Below are 17,063 nucleotides of genomic sequence, written 5' to 3'. Positions count from 1 at the left end.
ATCCTGGATAGTAGCCATCAATAGTCGTCTCCTCCTCTAATCCTCTCTTTAAGCCATCCAAGTTTGTGGCCATCACTGCCTCCTGTGGCAGAGAGTTCCATAGTTCCACAGCCAGCAGCTTGTGGGGCATGTTTAGGTCAGGCAGACCTGGATTCAAATGTCTGCTTCCATGAAACATGCCATGAGTGACACACACAGCCTAGACTACCCCACAGGGCTGCTGCAACGATGAAATGGGGAGAAGACCCAGCAATTTTGCCCCACACTCCTGGGAGGGAAAGGTGGGGTGTGAATGCGAGAAATACATAATAATAATAATAATAATAATAATAATAATAATAATAATAATAATAATAATAATAATAATAATAATATATTATTTATACCCCACCCATCTGGCTGGGCCTCCCCAGCCACTCTGGGCGGCTTCCATAAAAACCAAAAATACAGTAAAATATCACACGTTAAAAACTTCCCTGAACAGGGCTACCTTAAGATGTCTTCTAAATGTCAGGTAGTTGTTTATCGCTTTGACATCTGCTGGAAGGGCGTTCCACAGGGCGGGCGCCACTACCGAGAAGGCCCTCTGCCTGGTTCTCTGTAGCTTTCCTTCTCGCAATGAGGGAACCGCCAGAAGGCCCTCGGCGCTGGACCTCAGCGTCCGGGCAGAATGATGGGGGTGGAGACGCTCCTTCAGGTATACTGGACCAAGGCCATTTAGGGCCTTTAGGGTAACCAAAAATGAGGCAGCCATTCTTAACCAGATCGTCTTCTTTTTATTCCAGAAGGGAAAAAAGTTTTTGTTCATTATTTACTTTTATTTACATACATATACTTCACATTGGTGTTTTAAAATGCACGTATTCATCACCTTGTTCCTGCTTTTAAATTAGCTGTTATTTTGTTTTTTTTTACAATACAAAAAAATACCAAAAAACCAGCAGCCCTAAAATGCGTATTTTTATACCATCCCCACCCCAGCAATGAAATACTTTACAATACTTACTCGTTATTTACATATGAATGCAATAAAGGCTAAATTATACATATGAACAAAACTAAGCTCAGGTCCAAATACAGAAGAATAGTGTTTTTTCCCCCACACCAGAAAAAGAAAGAACTGTAGGGGGAGGAGAAACAGAAAGGAATTCCTAAGAGAAAATTAGTTCAAGAACTCTACAGAAAAGACCTCTTTGTGCACAAATTTCAGAGTAATAGAAATGTAAGGGCTTTTTTCTTTTGCTGTTTCAAGGGCCGACATTATTTGACACACCATGACAAATTTCACTTAATTTCCCCCATCCCGTTTTAAGTGCTGGAGCAGATTCCTGATGCGAAGAGACCAGGCTCAAAAGTGTCAAAAGCATTCTGAATCTGGAAGACGCAAAAAAAAAAAAAAGAGCAGCTTTTTTTCCTGGGAAAACAAAGAAAGTTTGTTGGAAGAGTTTTGCAGAGAGGCGGGAGAGTCGAGAGGTTGGGTTTTTTTTTTTGGGGGGGGGCAACGTGAAGCAGCACAGCTAACCACATCCTGAATTTTAAAATTTGAAGCTGCTAGGAAAAGGTAGAGAGACTGGTGCTGGGGTTTATGAGAAGAACAGAAAGACAAAAGCGCCGTCGGCCTCTTGGCCGAAGACGCTTACCTACAGAGCAGCTGCGCAAAGGAGGAACCAACCTGCATCTATAAGACACAACCCAGCAAAAGTTATTTCAAGTAGCAGCTGAAAGGGAAGAGGAAGCCGCCAAGGCAACTGACCTGAATCCCAACTTCTTCAATAGGTGTTAGAAGCGGGGGGGGGGGGAGTGAAAGAGAAACTGGCAAGCGGTGGTTTTGGCAATTAAATAAACCATGTTGGTGCTGCCCACTGGGCTTAGATGACTGTAGGTGAAACTGGCCTGCGGAAAGGCAGTCTCTCTCTCTCTGGATATGTTGCCGTTGCCATCGTGCCCCACTTTTGCCAGCTTCACAGATGCATTTGGTCAGCTCCTTTGGGGGAAAACCAGGCTCCTGGACTGGGTGGCTCCTCAAGTCCGATCTCAAAGGGCTCTGTTCACAAGCCCTTGCCTGGATGAGGCCTGGGGGGACTTGTCTTCTCCAGGAACAGCAGGCAAGGCCAATGTGGTGCTCTCCAAAGGCTGCTGGGGGTACAACCCCCACAATTCCTGCCCATTGGCCATGCTAGCTTGAGATGATGGGAGTTGCAATCTCACCTCTGGGGAGCGCTACATTGGCGACTGCTGTCCCAGGGGAGATTTCAATACCCACAGCGTCTTTCAGGGCCTCATGCACAGCCAAGTTTTTCACTCAGCTGCTGCACCGCAACAAGTCACTTCTGTTCCTGTTCCACGCTGGGGAAGCCTGCCTTGCGGGGCAGACAGTTATTCCCCACGCGGCTACACTGGACAGACTTGTTTGGGTCTCCATCCTTCCCAGCCCTGAACTACAAAAGCTCTTCCTCCCCAAATTTTGGGTTTCCCATTAGGAAAGCTGAGTTGGGTCACACACAGGCTTGAGTCTCCGGACACTTGGGAGGGAGACAAATGAGTCACTGGTTTGACAAACCAGCACAACTGGGTGCTTTTTGCCAGGTCGCCTCGGAGCAGCTGTTGAACAATACCAGACAAGGTCCAAATGCTTCTAGCGAGACGCGGCGCTGCAACGTGCTGGCTGTGGACCTGGGGCTCCACTCCTCACCTAGAGATCTGTGCATAATACAAGGGTTCCCCAATAGCAGGGGCTCACCTGCAGGCTATTTTTGCTGTGTGCGTGAATATGATATCACCCTAAGAGTAACAAGGAGTCGCTGCTACTAGGATGGTTTGCAGCAGGCTTTGGTTTACAGCTATTACGAGTGAGGAAATCAGTTCTGTGTCGGTGCCCTCTTAATGTTTAGCTAGGGCAGCCATCACCACCCTGGGTCCTGCCAGATGTTTGGGGCTACATCCGGCTGGCAGCGGGTCAGGCAAGCCGGGCCTATGACAATGGGAAAGAGTCCAGAAATTTGGGGAGGGGGTTTGAGATAGAGATTGGAGGTCAGCCAGTTAGGGTCTGAGCTGCTCCTCCTTTCTGAAACACATTCTCAACAACCCTGTAAGGTGGCACAGAATTGCAGGTTGGGGGGGGGGATATATATATGTCTAAGACCACTTACTGAGTTCCCGGAAAAGGCTGGATTCCTGGTTCACAGCTCAGCTTCTTTGCTCCAACGCTACACTCATAGCCAAGGTCTCAGCCTTCATTTTATAGATATACAGATACTGTGTATATATAAAGCCCATTTCCGACAGTAATTCTAAAAGCGCACTGGAAACCAAGTGAATATATTCTCACACATCGGCGGTCTCCGTGGGGGAATTTCTTTCCTCCTTAATACAGTGTGCATGGTAACTAGAAGGCAGCAGATACCTGTCAAGGGGTGCTTTCACAGCCTGTCATTCTTCAAGCGTTTGCAATTCGCCACAGTTAGGTTACATTATTCATGGATAAGATCCAGGAGGGGAGGGAAGAGAATCTCAGGCACCAGGCAGTCAAGAGACAGCCGGGGCTTTGGCATCTGTGACACAGAACATTTGTGGCCTGACAGCTCCGAAGGACACGCAAGCCGCATCGCCAGAGATACTCGTCTGCCTTTGTGTACAAATCACAGGTCCAAACAGAACACCTTCTTGGATGGCAGCAGGCTCCCAGGTGCTCACCAGAGGAGATGAATGACCGAGGAACTGTTTGAGAACAGAAACAATTATATATATATATCCCAGGTATTAAAGAGTGCCCCCCTACAGAGATCTCAATTCCAGCTGCCTCCAGAACTTCAAAAGCCGCAAAATTCAGATTCTGAAATAATGGCTTGAAAGGCGAATCTCTGTAAAGATCCCTAACTCCTCCGCTTACCAGGGGAAACAACCCTCCATTGAAAAGCAAAATTTAGCTGGCACAAAACACCAGAATCAGCTGGGGGAGTTGTACAAGGCCTGCTCATTTCAAGGTGTTCCCGCACAACTTCCATCGATTTCAGGTTGGTCTGTCGGTGCAGGTGGGTAGTCCATGGAAAATGGGGGTCGCGAAGGCCTTCTCTGACACAAGAGGTTATTCCTTAAATCAACTTGTATGCCATTTATGGAACTAAGACCCGAAGTTCTTCAAACAGATCTCCTTCCCGAAACATGCACACACTTTTTTTTTTGGCAAATAATTTTATTTTCGTATTTTGGGAGCATTGCAGTCCAGTAGTCGGATTAACTCTGCAGGCTTTCCGTGATTTTCGTGGTGCAGTTCTTTTTGGAGATTGGGACTCCCAGTTCTGCTTGAGCGATGGTGATGGGAGAGAAATTTGTTAGCGCCACTCCCCTAACTCCTCCGTGTCTCAATGGAAGCGACACTGGTAGTATAATACTGGAGCAAGCCGAATGGGAACAAGTCCTCTACTCCCAGATCTTCAGATCTGTGATCCTAACTGGAAGGTCCAGGAGACGGGTGCTTAGCAGGAAGTGGGCAAGGGATCTTGGTTCATCCCGGACTCTTGTCAACACCTTTGCCATGGCAGATTCAGGCTCTTTTCTACCGCACACAAAACCCACACAGCCTCCCCAAGGCTCCTTAATGCTGCAAAAATGGACTTCGAGAGGTAATTTGCTGCCTTCCACTTCTCCCCAAGGACAAGTCAATTCAAGTGCAGCTTCAACAAAGCAAACTGGGGAGGGGCAGGGAGAGAGATGCTATTTTAATTGTACGTTTGTTCCAGTTCTGTAGGGTTCAAGAAGTACAGTTTCATTAATATGCACAACGACAACATTTCTGGCCAGGCAGTCCAGAACAAGAAAGCTTTGGTCGCTCACCGTTTGTTCATTGTGAGATGCAAATGAGCGGCTAATTCCAGTCGCGCAATGCACCTCCAAGGAGTCTAGATCGTTGCCTCTCTCATCTCCACTCCCTCTCCATCCCCATGAGTCCGCTCAAAATACTGCTGTAATACATTACTGCATTCAAGAGAGGAAAAGGGGGTAGATTGGGGAAAGGGATGCAGTTACTCCAGGTGTAACTATAGGAGCTGCAACATGCGACACTGCTAAAAAAAATCGCATTTATGTTTCAAGCTACTGTTCCCCACCTGGATGCTGGGAGCACAAGCCCCAGATCTGTGCAGGGGAAGAACTTGCCAGAAAAATGCTATTGGGGGCGGCAGCCGCACTTAAGGGCCAAACATAGCTGCCTCCTCCTAGGCTACAGCAGTGTGTTGTGCCCAGATGAGAGGGTGGCACAGGGGTTTCTCCAGTAAGTGTGGCATCAGGAGCAGCTCCCAGCTGCTGGAGTGGAAGCAATGCTACAGTGACGGGAGCCTTTGCTGCTGCTTTCTGCATGCATATAGGCAACGGGAACGCTCTCCATCGGCGGCAAAAGTGCAATTGCATCGCGACTCTTGCTATGGCTAATGGACTGGCTCCCATGACCCCCTTGCGTGGGCTGGGATGGCATGCGCCGCCAAGCAGCCGCCAGCGGTTCCATTGTAAGTGGGACACAGTTTGGGCAAAATGGGATGGTGCGCTGACTATCCCTGCCCTGTTTTGGAAGCCTGGTTGGTCCCTTCTGAACACACATGCGAGTGATTTTCAGAGGGAACGCAATAGGTGTTAAGAGCAAGTGAAAACCTGAGTTACAGCAACTTCGAACACATGCCAACTCTGCAATGCCCGCTCGATTTGGAGAGAGTGCCAAAGCCAACACTTCTTGCTTCTCAAGGCTCCTGCTTCTCTGGCTGCCAAGCTAATAAAACCGCAGGTTTCTGCTGGTTTCTGTTTGGAACGTACAACGGGCAACCTGGTTAACTGCCCAGGATTTATCAAGGCCAGAGCAATGTAAGTGGCTCTCAATCTCCAATGGCAGTCCAGCCCCTGGGCCAACCGAGAAGCTGCACCTCGACTTCTTGAGAAGGCACTCAAAGGGTGCCACCAAGTGCCACGCTCAGGTCTCCCAGCCTCTCCTTGGGGCACCTTACATCAACCTGGCACCCTCCAGCTCAGTGGTTCTCAACCTTGGGCCCCCGGATGTTTTTGGCCTACAACTCCCATGATCCCTAGCTCACAGGACCAGTGGTCATGGATGCTGGGAGTTGTAGGCCAAAAGCATCTGGGTACCCAAGATTGAGAAAGGTGCTCCAGATGCTTACTACAACTCCCATCAGCCCCAGCCAGCACAGCGTGATGGGAGTTGTAGTCCCAAACATCTGGAGGGCACCAGGTTGGCTAAGGGGTGCTTCAGAGTTAATTCAGACCCTACCCTTGCCTTTGCAGGAGTACACTTTCCCGGTGTGCAGGATTATTGATAGGTATCGGGGAGGAGCGAGCAATGTAAGCTGTTCAAACAGAAGGGACCACTCTTCAGAGCACATCCACTGTAATGCAGAAAGTGGTTTTCCCCACGTTCGTTCTCAAGTGAGGTAAAATAAAAAAGGGTGTGGAAAAGGAGTGGCGCCCAAAAGAGGGAACGTCCATGCAACATCTGCCTTGAATGGAAGCAGATGCACGATGTGAAATGACAATAAATAGGAAGCATTCCAGCCTCCCACCCCGGCCCCCCGACAACCACCACGGCTCAGTCAGCCTGAAACAGGTTAGCGTCTTTATGCTCTGCGCCTGTTAACTGGGCACAGCGCGGAAAAGGCCACGGATTGCCCAGGGTAACTGAGGAATGTAGTTACGCAAGAGGCCAGCTATGCTAATTCCCCTTTGCTGCCTTGGTTCTATTTAAAACCTTGGGAACACTTGCACACAGATCTGCCACATAGATCCACGTGAAAAACATTAATCTTCCCAGAAAAGGGAGGTGTTGTTGTTTTATCCTGGCAATGTGCTGCAGTGCGTAGCACCCAGCCATACTCAACAGCATCCCTCGATTTAATACAGTCAGGTGGATGAAAATAAAGCGGAAACATAACCCCAGCCCCAATGAAGGTATTGTATTTGGAACAGAGCTCTAAATAAGAGAGAAATAAATAGAATTTTTTACAACACTGGGTTCCTGGAGGAAATTGAGTTAGCTTCTCCTTAAATCCTGGGGGTTTAACTGCCGAGGGCAGAAAATTATCTGTAAGTGCTGCAGCTTTTCTTGTACAACCAGAAAAGGGGTGTGGGGAAGAAAATCAAATACCACAAAGCGCTTTCCACATACAAAAAGCCGAGTGTTCTTTGTCTTCCCGTGGCTTTTCCCAACTGCCAACCTTCAGTGGTAGAGGCGGACGGATAATGGATTCGCAACCAACGGCCTTTAGCTGGATAGGGGAGGGAGATGCAAAAACGTGGGAGCCAGGCGGGCACGACGGGATTGGCAAATCTAAGACGGAGTGGATGTCAAAACAAGGCCAACTAAGACAACGCCAGCAGGAAGGGCTGGATGCTCCCCAGAAACATTGCGCCCGGTGCTTCGAGGTGTCCTTTGCGACACAAACCTTGCAAAAAAACCCCACACCTCTGTCCTCCTCCTCCCAGGTAATCCCTTGTGTTTAAAACCCTAAAGAGGAAGTTCAGATGTCCATGCATCAAATACAGGTCCCGGGCTGGGCTGGAGGCTGCTGTTTGCGACTTCGTACCGCTCCCGACTTCTCTTTGTAGGCAATAGGCATTTGTTGTGAAATGTCCACCAACGCACTAGCTACTGCAAGACCTGGAAGGAGAAGGGGGAGAGCAGGGAGTTACAGGCAGAACGGAGAACAGGGGAGCCCAGCCAGCATCACCACACCCATCCAACTTAGACTGGCCAGAGACCCAGGGAGGTTTCTGCCTCTTGGTGCTCCCTGGCCAGATTCCTTGCACCCATCTCTGACGCAACTGGTCTCCACACTCAGTGGAAGGTGGACCAACCCTTGGCCAGGATTCAGAAGATGGGGTGGAAGATGGCAACGCTAGCATCCAGAGAGAACCCAAAGCTTACAGACAACTCTTAAGGCAGGGTGACTCTGCCCTTGTGAAGTTTATTATTATTATTATTATTATTATTATTATTATTATTATTATTATTATTATTAATTTATTTATACCCCGCCCATCTGGCTGAGTTTCCCAGCCACTCTGAGCAGCTCCCAATCGAGTGTTAAAAACAATACAGCATGAAATATTAAAAACTTTCCTAAACAGGGCTGCCTTCAGATGTCTTTTAAAAATAGGATAGCTGCATATTTCCTTGACATCTGATGGGAGGGCGTTCCACAGGGCGGGCGCCACTACCGAGTAGGCCCTCTGTCTGGTTCCCTGTAACCTCACTTCTCGCAATGAGGGAATCGCCAGAAGGCCCTCGGAGCTGGACCTCAGTGTCTGGGCTGAAAGATGGGGGTGGAGACGCTCCTTCAGGTATACTGGACCGAGGCTGTTTAGGGCTTTTAAAGGTCAGCACCAACACTTTGAATTGTGCTTGGAAACGTACTGGGAGCCAATGCAGATCTCTCAGGACCAGTGTTATGTGGTCCCGGTGGCCACTCCCAGTCACCAGTCTAGCTGCCGCATTCTGGATTAATTGCAGTTTCCGGGTCACCTTCAAAGGTAGCCCCACACAGAGCGCATTGCAGTAGTCCAAGCGGGAGATAACCAGAGCATGCACCACTCTGGCAAGGCAGTCCGTGGGCAGTTAAGACTTCCCCTGCATGCATAGACAGGCTTCAGTGAAAAGACAAGTCTAATTGTGCTTCCAACGGTTTCTGCGTATGCTGTTGAGGGAAGTGAGGGGCAGGTGGGGCTTGTCAACCTGGGAAGATAGCCCATCTAAGAGAAGGAAAACTCTTATCCTAAATCTCCCATTTCCTTGCAGGATATCTTTGGGAGAAGAAAGGGGTAACGGGTAAAGCCTACACAAATCCAGAGTGGATCTGCTAAGATGGTGGGATGGTGCCTTGTACGCCTCCTTTCAACAACTCCTACAGCCAAGTTGGTGCAAAACGCATTGAACTGCTTTCCTTTGGACCAAGGCTGAGAGGAGAGTCTTGTGGTCTGGGCAGCCCAAAACCTCCACAAACACTGCCAGCGTTGTGCCCTAGGGAAGTCTCTTAGGTTACTTCTAATCATGCAATTTGACTTCTACGGAAGTGATCTCCATTGTCTTTTGAGACAGACGGATGCCGACAACAAGCACTGTCAACAAGACAGGAAGCAGGAAATGAGTGCCTCTATACCAACAGCAGCACTTGCTTCCATGCGCCGGGGCGTACAACATGTCAGTTATATGCCTTTAGCAGATGCAGTTATACTAGGCGTACACGGGCATGCAAATCGGCACAAGCAGCCATCCACGTGGAGGTGCTTTGAAAGGAATGAGTTGCATTTAAAGTGGCCCCAAGGAAAGGAAAGCGAAAAAGGGTCGGGTGGTCTTAGACATCGAATGGCTGTAGGAAGGGGTTACTGGACGACTATGTTACTGGACGACAACTTCCAGCATACTTCAAAAAAACAGAAGGGCACCGTGCTGTGGAAGGACGGTGGTTGCTTACCTGATTGCCCTGGTGGAGGGATACCTCCCAGGCCTCGTGGCAACCTCACAAATACCGACAGAACAGCAGCTTTGTTGCCAAAACAGGGCTCCAACGCTATGGGTTTGGGGACAGTCTGCAGGGGAGAAAAGAGAGAATAATTTACTTCATGCCAGTTTCACCTGTTTTTGCCAGCTTAGGAGCTGACCTCTAATCTTCAACCAAACCGCAATCCAATCTGCAGCCACAAACTCCATGATATGCTATACCTGGACAGAACGAACGCAAGGGGCCATAAGAAGCGCTCACAGAATGGAACAGAGGCAGCATCCCTTTTTTATTTTTAAAGTCAAGGGAAAGCAATCAGCAGCTGTGTTTTCTTGCATCTGATTTATTTATCTTTGCTCAGCTTACTTTAAGCGATCTCTCCGTGGTTAAATACAGGTTTGTGTGCGCACATTCCCAGAATCAATTCAGCCAATACTTTTTAGCAGGCACAGCAGAAGCCAAGGTTCATCCGTGCCTTTGCATAACTGGGGAGGAAGGCGACGGCAGGGTGCAGAAGGAAGAGGAATACCGAAAAAGAGCATCTGAATTACAGGCTCTGGGAGTTGGAGCAGAACGAACGCTTGGAGAGTGACAAGTTCCCCATCCTCAGGTACAAGGCAACTCCTGGGAGCACAGGAAGGTGCCTCATACAGAGTCAGACCATTGGGTCTGCCTAGCTCAGTATTACCTACACTGGCTGGCAGCAGCTCCGCAGGGTTTCCCAAAAATCACAGACACAGGTGGCATTCCTGAGTATGAAATTTATTTTTCTCTCTCAAGCTCATGTCGCAAATCTCTAGCCCTCTGCTATGTCACGCTGGTTTCTTCTGTGTGGCTCCTGAAACATGTCTAACATGCACTTAGCAGGGCTCCAAGACCCTGTGGTCGAAAAGGTAAGAAAATAAACCGGAAAGTGTTTCCATCTATATTTCACTTTGATAGATCAGCAGCTCATTTTAATGGGGCATGTAATTAAATCGAAAAGGTACTAAAGAGCTGTATTTCAACATCTATTAAAAGTAGCAGAGTGTTCTCAACGGCAATGTAGCTGGGAACAAGGCTCAAAAACTTGGGTCTTTGTGCGAGCAAACTATCAGAGAAGCAATTACAAAAGGAAAGGAAAGGAAAACACTGTTCTGCTTAGCGGCTGGTACGTTTTGTTGCTTATAAAGTTTCAGCTTCAAGCAAATTCCTTTTATGACGTCCTAAACGGAGCAATTATTGCCTTCTTCGTTAGGTGAGGCATTATAATGCAGTACTTCTGAGCCAAACAGAAACTATAGATGTTAAAAGAAAGGGAGAAGGAACCAAAGTCACCATTAAGTTAACAAATGCCTAACAAGGCAGTGACAGAGAGAAAAACCAAAATTAGTGCCTTTACGCATCTCTAGTATTAAACGGATAACAAACACACTGATGGATTAGTCCCTGCAAAGCATTTCGCTGTCTATCACAGGGAGGCTGATATTTACAGCAGCCTGTGCCCTGGAATCTCCACTCCCTATGGAGTTGCTAAAGTTCAAAATAATTCTTTTCTTACAAAAGCAGTGGAGAACAAACTTGCACCATATATTCTGCCGGAACTCAATTACTAGAACTAATGGGCATGCAGTGCCAGGCAACTCCAAGTAATACATTGCCCATGGTGGCATCCAGCATGGAGAGAGAAATAGACAGAAAGAAGAGGAAAGAGAAAGAGGAGACGAGTATATATAAAGAGTGTAGAAGAGGAAGGATGGGGAATTGGAATCCGGCCAGCGGACTGGATCTTTGCCTCCCCTACAGGCCAACTTTAACAGGTGGACAGGCCCCCTAGGTGCCAATCACCCAACCAAGTAACCAGTTTTCCTTTGAAATCAAACCAAGCAGTCAAAGGCCCACCAGCTGATTGGCAGAGCCTGCTAACTCCACTTTCAGTAGAGCACCACATGTTTACCTGCCCTACCTGTAGGGCAGGTGGGCATGGCTTGGCTGAAAGGGTCTCACAGACCAAATGGGAGCGGAGCAGGCATTCCACACCACGGTTTAGATTAGTGCTCTTCCACCTTGGTTCTTCAGATCATGATGGACTACAACTCCCACCATCCCCAGCCAACGTAGCCAATGGTCATGGACGATGGAAGTTGTAGTCCAACAGCATCTGAGGAGCTAAGGCTGAAGGACACTGGTTTCAGGAAAAGGAGAGAAAGCCAATGGCTCAGCTGTTCAAGCAAGCAACTTATAGGATGTGCAGGTCCATGATCTTCATTAACATTTCAATTGATATTAAGCCAGGACAGAGTTACGATACAAGGTGCATTCCTTGTAGTAGAGAACGAAGACGAAAATACTTAAGGGCAAGCCTTCCCTACTAAAATAACACACAACCCCCACCGCATCCCTAACCCCCAGGTAATGTATGAATCCCTGTTTCTGCAAAGGAAATGAGAAACGCACTACATTCATTCAAAGACCAGTTTCTGGAAACCACAGGAAGGGGACCTGTTTGCAGGTTTCCCATAGGCATCTGGTTGGCCACTGTGGGAACAGGATGCTGGACGAGGTGGGCCATTGGCCTGATCCACCAATCTCTCCTTAGGCTCTTGTTTTCTTAATGTGCATCTCATCAGGTGAGTCACAGCTGAAGGGGAACTCCATGGAGTTCATCTTCCCATGCCCAACCTGCAGGTACCTACTCTTCTCAACGGAATGGCTAACGCCGCAGAGCTGAAGAAGGCCTCCCGCTTCCGCACCAAAGAGGCTGTTAGTGTGGTCCAAGAGCCTTTGCTCCAACTCCCTCTCCCAGGAACAGCAAGCCTTGCTAGATAGCCCAGCTCCCACAGTGATAGAACAGGTTTCTTGGATCTCTGCCCAGACCAAGCTTCCTACTAAACTTAGGTGGCCTGTCTGACACTCCCCCGCCCCCTTCTTTGGGGTGTCATTTCGCAAGATGCCGTGGAAGTGTGCTGAGATACCTCGGGGGGAACTTTCCGTTCTGCCCCATTACTTTTCCTCACATAAATTCACCAAGTCGCAAGGTCTAGGGATTGATAAACACATTCTTTATAAAAATAGACGCCAACAACAAAAAACAGATTCCCCATACTCGTTCTGAGAGTGATAATCAGTCCTAATTAAGTATTGCGAAACACCAGATGAATAAGTGAATTGGGTTATCCTTTTTCAAATCCAATTAATGGTGATAGGAAGGGCCAAACACTTAAAAAAATAAAAATACAGAATGACCACTGAACATGAACCCGGGGGGGGGGGGGAATCTTCCACATACTTCTTCTCCAACCATGTCCATTAAATCCCCCCATGCAGTAACAACAACAACAACAACAACAACAACAACAACAACAACAACAACAACAACATAATAATAATAATAATAATAATAATAATAATAATAATAATAATAATAATAATAATTTATACCCCACCCATCTGGCTGAGTTTCCCTAGCCACTCTGGGTGGCTTCCAACAAAATATTAAAATACAGTAATGCATCAAACATTAAAAGCTTCCCTAAACAGGGATGCCTTCAGATGTTTTCTAAAAGTCTGGTAGTTGTTTATATCTCTTTGACATCTAGTGGGAGGGCATTCCACAGGGTGGGTGCCACTACAGAGAAGGCCCTCTGCCTTGTTCCCTGTAACTTGGCTTCTTGCAGCGAGGGAACCGCCAGAAGGCCCTCAGAGCTGGACCTCAGTGTCTGGGCTGAACAATGGGGGTAGAGACTCTCCTTCACAGCCCTGCCCCACTTGTGAGCGTAGAAAATGCACGAGCTGAAATCCCGGCCCCACCCTTTGAAACCCTACGAGCAGAATCACCCAGAGGTCATCACAGCCACCGCTCTGCTGCACCTACCAGGAAAAGTTGGTCCCAGGTTTGCAAAAACTGTCTAACTCCATGCCTTGCTAAGCTAGCTAGAAATAATTCATTAAACAACAAAGGTTTGTTTCCTCCTGCCGCTCCTGTATCTAAGGAGCCTTTTTAGAATAAAGTGAAATTTAAGCGGAGCTAATCCGTTTTGCACACCTCAGCTGCCCGCATAATCTCCAGCTCTTTGTGGTGGGCAACAGCGTCCCCCTGCCAGGTGTTCAAAGGGCAGCGTGTTCCTTTCCATGAATTAAAAAGCAAGGTGATGTCAGCAGAGGCACCAAGTGGAACACAGAAGCCAAGAACAGTTTGCCTCCTTTTGCTCTGATGTCCCTGCACATTAGAATCTGCTCCACACCTGCCCACCGACACGGCTTGCATCAAGTGAACTGGTAGCCTTAGAGGCATGTTTTTAAAACGCTGCAGAGGAAGGGGTGCTTTTGTTTATTAAAGGGGAGGACTCGTAAGTTCAGAAGGCTCCTCTCCCCCCAGTCTGAAGTGCTTCGTCAGAGGTGAGCCCCAGACACATCCAAATTTGAGCCTGGGCTCATACTGCCTTGAAGCAGGATCCGGTTGCCGCCATCCCTTCTGTCTACCAGCTAGATCTCCGGCCCCCCTCGAAATTTGCAGCTTAGCAGCAAGGTTTCCAGTCCCCTCTGTTTCCCCCTCCCTTCCTCAGGATGTAAGAACCCTGGAGAAGTAGATTTGCCAGAGGTTCCATTACCAGGGATGCGACCATTGCAGCATGCTAGGCACTGGAAAGATGGAGAGAAGGAGGGAGAGGAAGGGAAGAAGAGACACCCTGCTGCCACAAGTTTGGGGAAGGCGACGGAGTCCAGGGGATCTCCAGAGATGGGGAGATTGCATCATCAGCTCATCTTTTGAAAACCCTTGCTAAATCCTCAAGACAGCACTCCCCTCCTACCGAAGCATTCATAAAGGAAGATTACAAAAAGCAGAAATCAAGGCGAATCTAATTCACCCAATTCATAATGCTGCCCCAAACCAAACACTGAAAACTCGGAGGTGGTGTGGTTCTGCAAACGACACACTGGACGTGATGCATGTGCAAAAAACACAGGAATCTGAATGTTAGCCGTTTGGGGGGGGGGGGCCACAATCCCCAGATAGTCAGTACCTTTATTAAGGGTGACCTGACCAATGGATATTACACTCCCAGCCTCCCTCTTCAGGGGCAACAATACAAGCACTGCTGTATCTTCCTTTATGGGGTGGGGGGTTGAGAAGAACTGCTTGAGGGGAAGTAGAATTTTTAATAGAATGAAGACAAAAGGGGGAAAGGTTTAATAAGCCCAAAACCATCCCTCTGGTATGGTATGTTCTCTTGTGTGTGTATGGGGTTTTTTAATAGTCATGTCTAGTTTTGGTCCATCAAGATCAACACAGGAGAAGGAGCAAAAGTGAGAGAAGGATCATCAGCTGCTGAGGCTGCTCCCAGCAAAATTAATGAGAAGAAGAGGAGAGCTGATGAAGACAGAGACCAGCTGAAAGAAAGGACCTGAACTGGCTGGTAGGCAGAGACAGAAAGCCAGTACAGGACAGAGAAGAGGTGGGATTTCGTGGAGGTGGGAGAGTTTGGCAGAGACCCACAACGGTGTGTTCATAAGGGGAAATCAAGCTCTTCTAACTCCGCTTGGATTACTTGGAGCGATCTGCTACCCACACGCCCTGAGGCCGTGGACCTCATTGGCTTTGCTAAAAGTGCATGGTGCTCAGACGCAGACATTGGGAGGGTCTTGTGTTGCAGCAGTGGGTCATACTGCCAGGTGACCTCCTGTTTATACCCAGCTCCAAGATTACATGAGGACCTACACGCTACTAGATAGATTGCGCCGGAAATCTGGTTTTATTTCCTCAGTACAGAATGTTAAATTGCCAAGCAGCTTACAAGCTTTGCTAATCTTAGATCATTCACACCTGCCGATTATAAAAGCTACTTCAAAGCAATATTCTTCTCGGAATAAGTGGATGAAGAAAGCTCAGCTCTAAATCTGATTCGGAGCAACTCTGCCAAAAAGAGAGAGCTGTATTTCACAGGTATCTAATGACAAAACAAGCTGATAAGCCTTAGAGGGTCAACTTGCCACACTGGCCCTTGTGAAGCAAAGGGCTACCAGATGCAAAACCAAAATGGCTGCCCACCGGCTAGCTGGAATATAAAAGAGGGGGGTGGTTGGGAAGGGGGGGAACCACTCCTTTAGGCTGCTAGTCACGCGTTGGCTTAGAAAGACGTCATTCCTACTGGGTAAATCGCTCTCTCTTTTCCTTCTTATGCACTGCAGGAAATATACTAATTGAGACTACTGTTCCAAAATGAGTCCAGCTGCAAGACGTTCGCCTAGGATGCAATTAGCTTAATCTGACCTGCCAGTTGGCCAGGCACAAAAGGAAAGTGAGAGACCCTTGCTGACTAAAATGACCCATTTCCTACTATTTGGTGGGCCGCTAGTAAGTTAAGCAGTCGAGGGCCAATTCGCACGTGGCGTTTGCCTGCACAGCCACCATCTCCATGCAGAAAAAGCTCTGGGGTGCTCCGAACTCCGGTTCCCCACAGGATCCAGCCCTGCCAGAACAACTGGGTGGCAAGGAAGCAAGGAACAGTCTGGGGTGGGAGGCCTGCTGAGAAGAACTGGCAAACACTGGGGTGGCACCAGGCTCCTTTCCCCCAATCTGTTACTCCATAGGCAGGGTGGGAATGCTGCCCCAAATATCTGAGGGCCACCATTCCCACCAGCCGCAGCAATAGGCCACAGAGCTGCTAAAGGAGCAGGTGGGGAGTGGGTGGCTCCCTTGGCCACTTGTCCAGAAGGGATGCATCCCAGAGATTCTTCCCTTTGGCCTGAAGGGGGCGGAGCAGATCCTCTTCCTTGACTGCTGTTCTTGCAATGCAGCAAATAAGGCTCTGGTCTCCCCTCTGCCTACAGTGCCCACTGGGGCACACCTTTGCACATTGGCATAAAAGGACCATGTAAAAATTAGCCAGGAACGTGCTTGTGGAAGCTGCTCCTCTCCTTGCAATTCCCAAGAGCGTGAAATTGGGGTAGGATACAAATCTGCCTAATTTTCGAACAAAGTGGTGTGCTTGACCATTTGTACAATATTCACATAACGCAGCCCTTGTGGGTGTGTCCATCCCTACACACAGATAACTGGGAATTAAAACTGTTGTGCGGGCGCAGCCCAAGAGTTTCTGGCACCTGAGCCAGACAACCCAAATGGCCAATCCTTCTCCCCACCTCCCTGAAATAGGGTCAGGGTCCCGACTAAACCACATTAGCAATTTGCACCTGATCTACACCATCCAGGGATTATACTCAGAGGTGTTACAGGAGCACTTGCACACCTGAGTTTCTTCTGCTTACAAAATAAGCAGAGCAAGGAAAAGGAAGCGGGAGGGGGCAGCTTGAGGAGACAAATTAGGTCCTTTTTTGTTTCCCGTGCCGGAAAGCGACGGGCAAACCATCCCCGCGCCCCCTGCAGTCATGCCACTTCAGTTTAAGTCACAGATTCTACACTCTCACACATGCATACACAAAAGTTAAGAGGGTTTCAATAGCTTGTACATCCATGAACTCCCTAACCCTGCTCCGCATTCAGAACAAGGGCTGTCTGTTCCCATACTGATGGCGAACATATGCCAAGTTCTCACGGCTCCCCAGCTGGGGGAGAAAAGGGCGCAGACG

The 17,063-nt window shown here is 48.4% G+C and overlaps 1 protein-coding gene across 1 annotated transcript in view; it reads right to left on the bottom strand.

Moving 5' to 3' along the window:
- Positions 1 to 753: 753 nt before the first annotated feature.
- The window catches only part of ATRN (attractin), a 167,776-nt gene continuing 151,466 nt past the window's right edge, over positions 754 to 17,063 (bottom strand). Inside the window, 2 exon segments of the mRNA XM_081206904.1 lie at positions 754 to 7,654; positions 9,468 to 9,582. Of these exon segments, the coding sequence (XP_081063030.1) occupies positions 7,530 to 7,654; positions 9,468 to 9,582 (240 nt within the window). The 3' untranslated portion in view covers positions 754 to 7,529.

This window comes from Podarcis bocagei (genome assembly GCF_964188305.1).
Source record: "Podarcis bocagei genome assembly, chromosome: 9".
NCBI lineage: Eukaryota > Metazoa > Chordata > Lepidosauria > Squamata > Lacertidae > Podarcis > Podarcis bocagei.
This window is presented reverse-complemented; position numbering and strand designations above follow the sequence as displayed.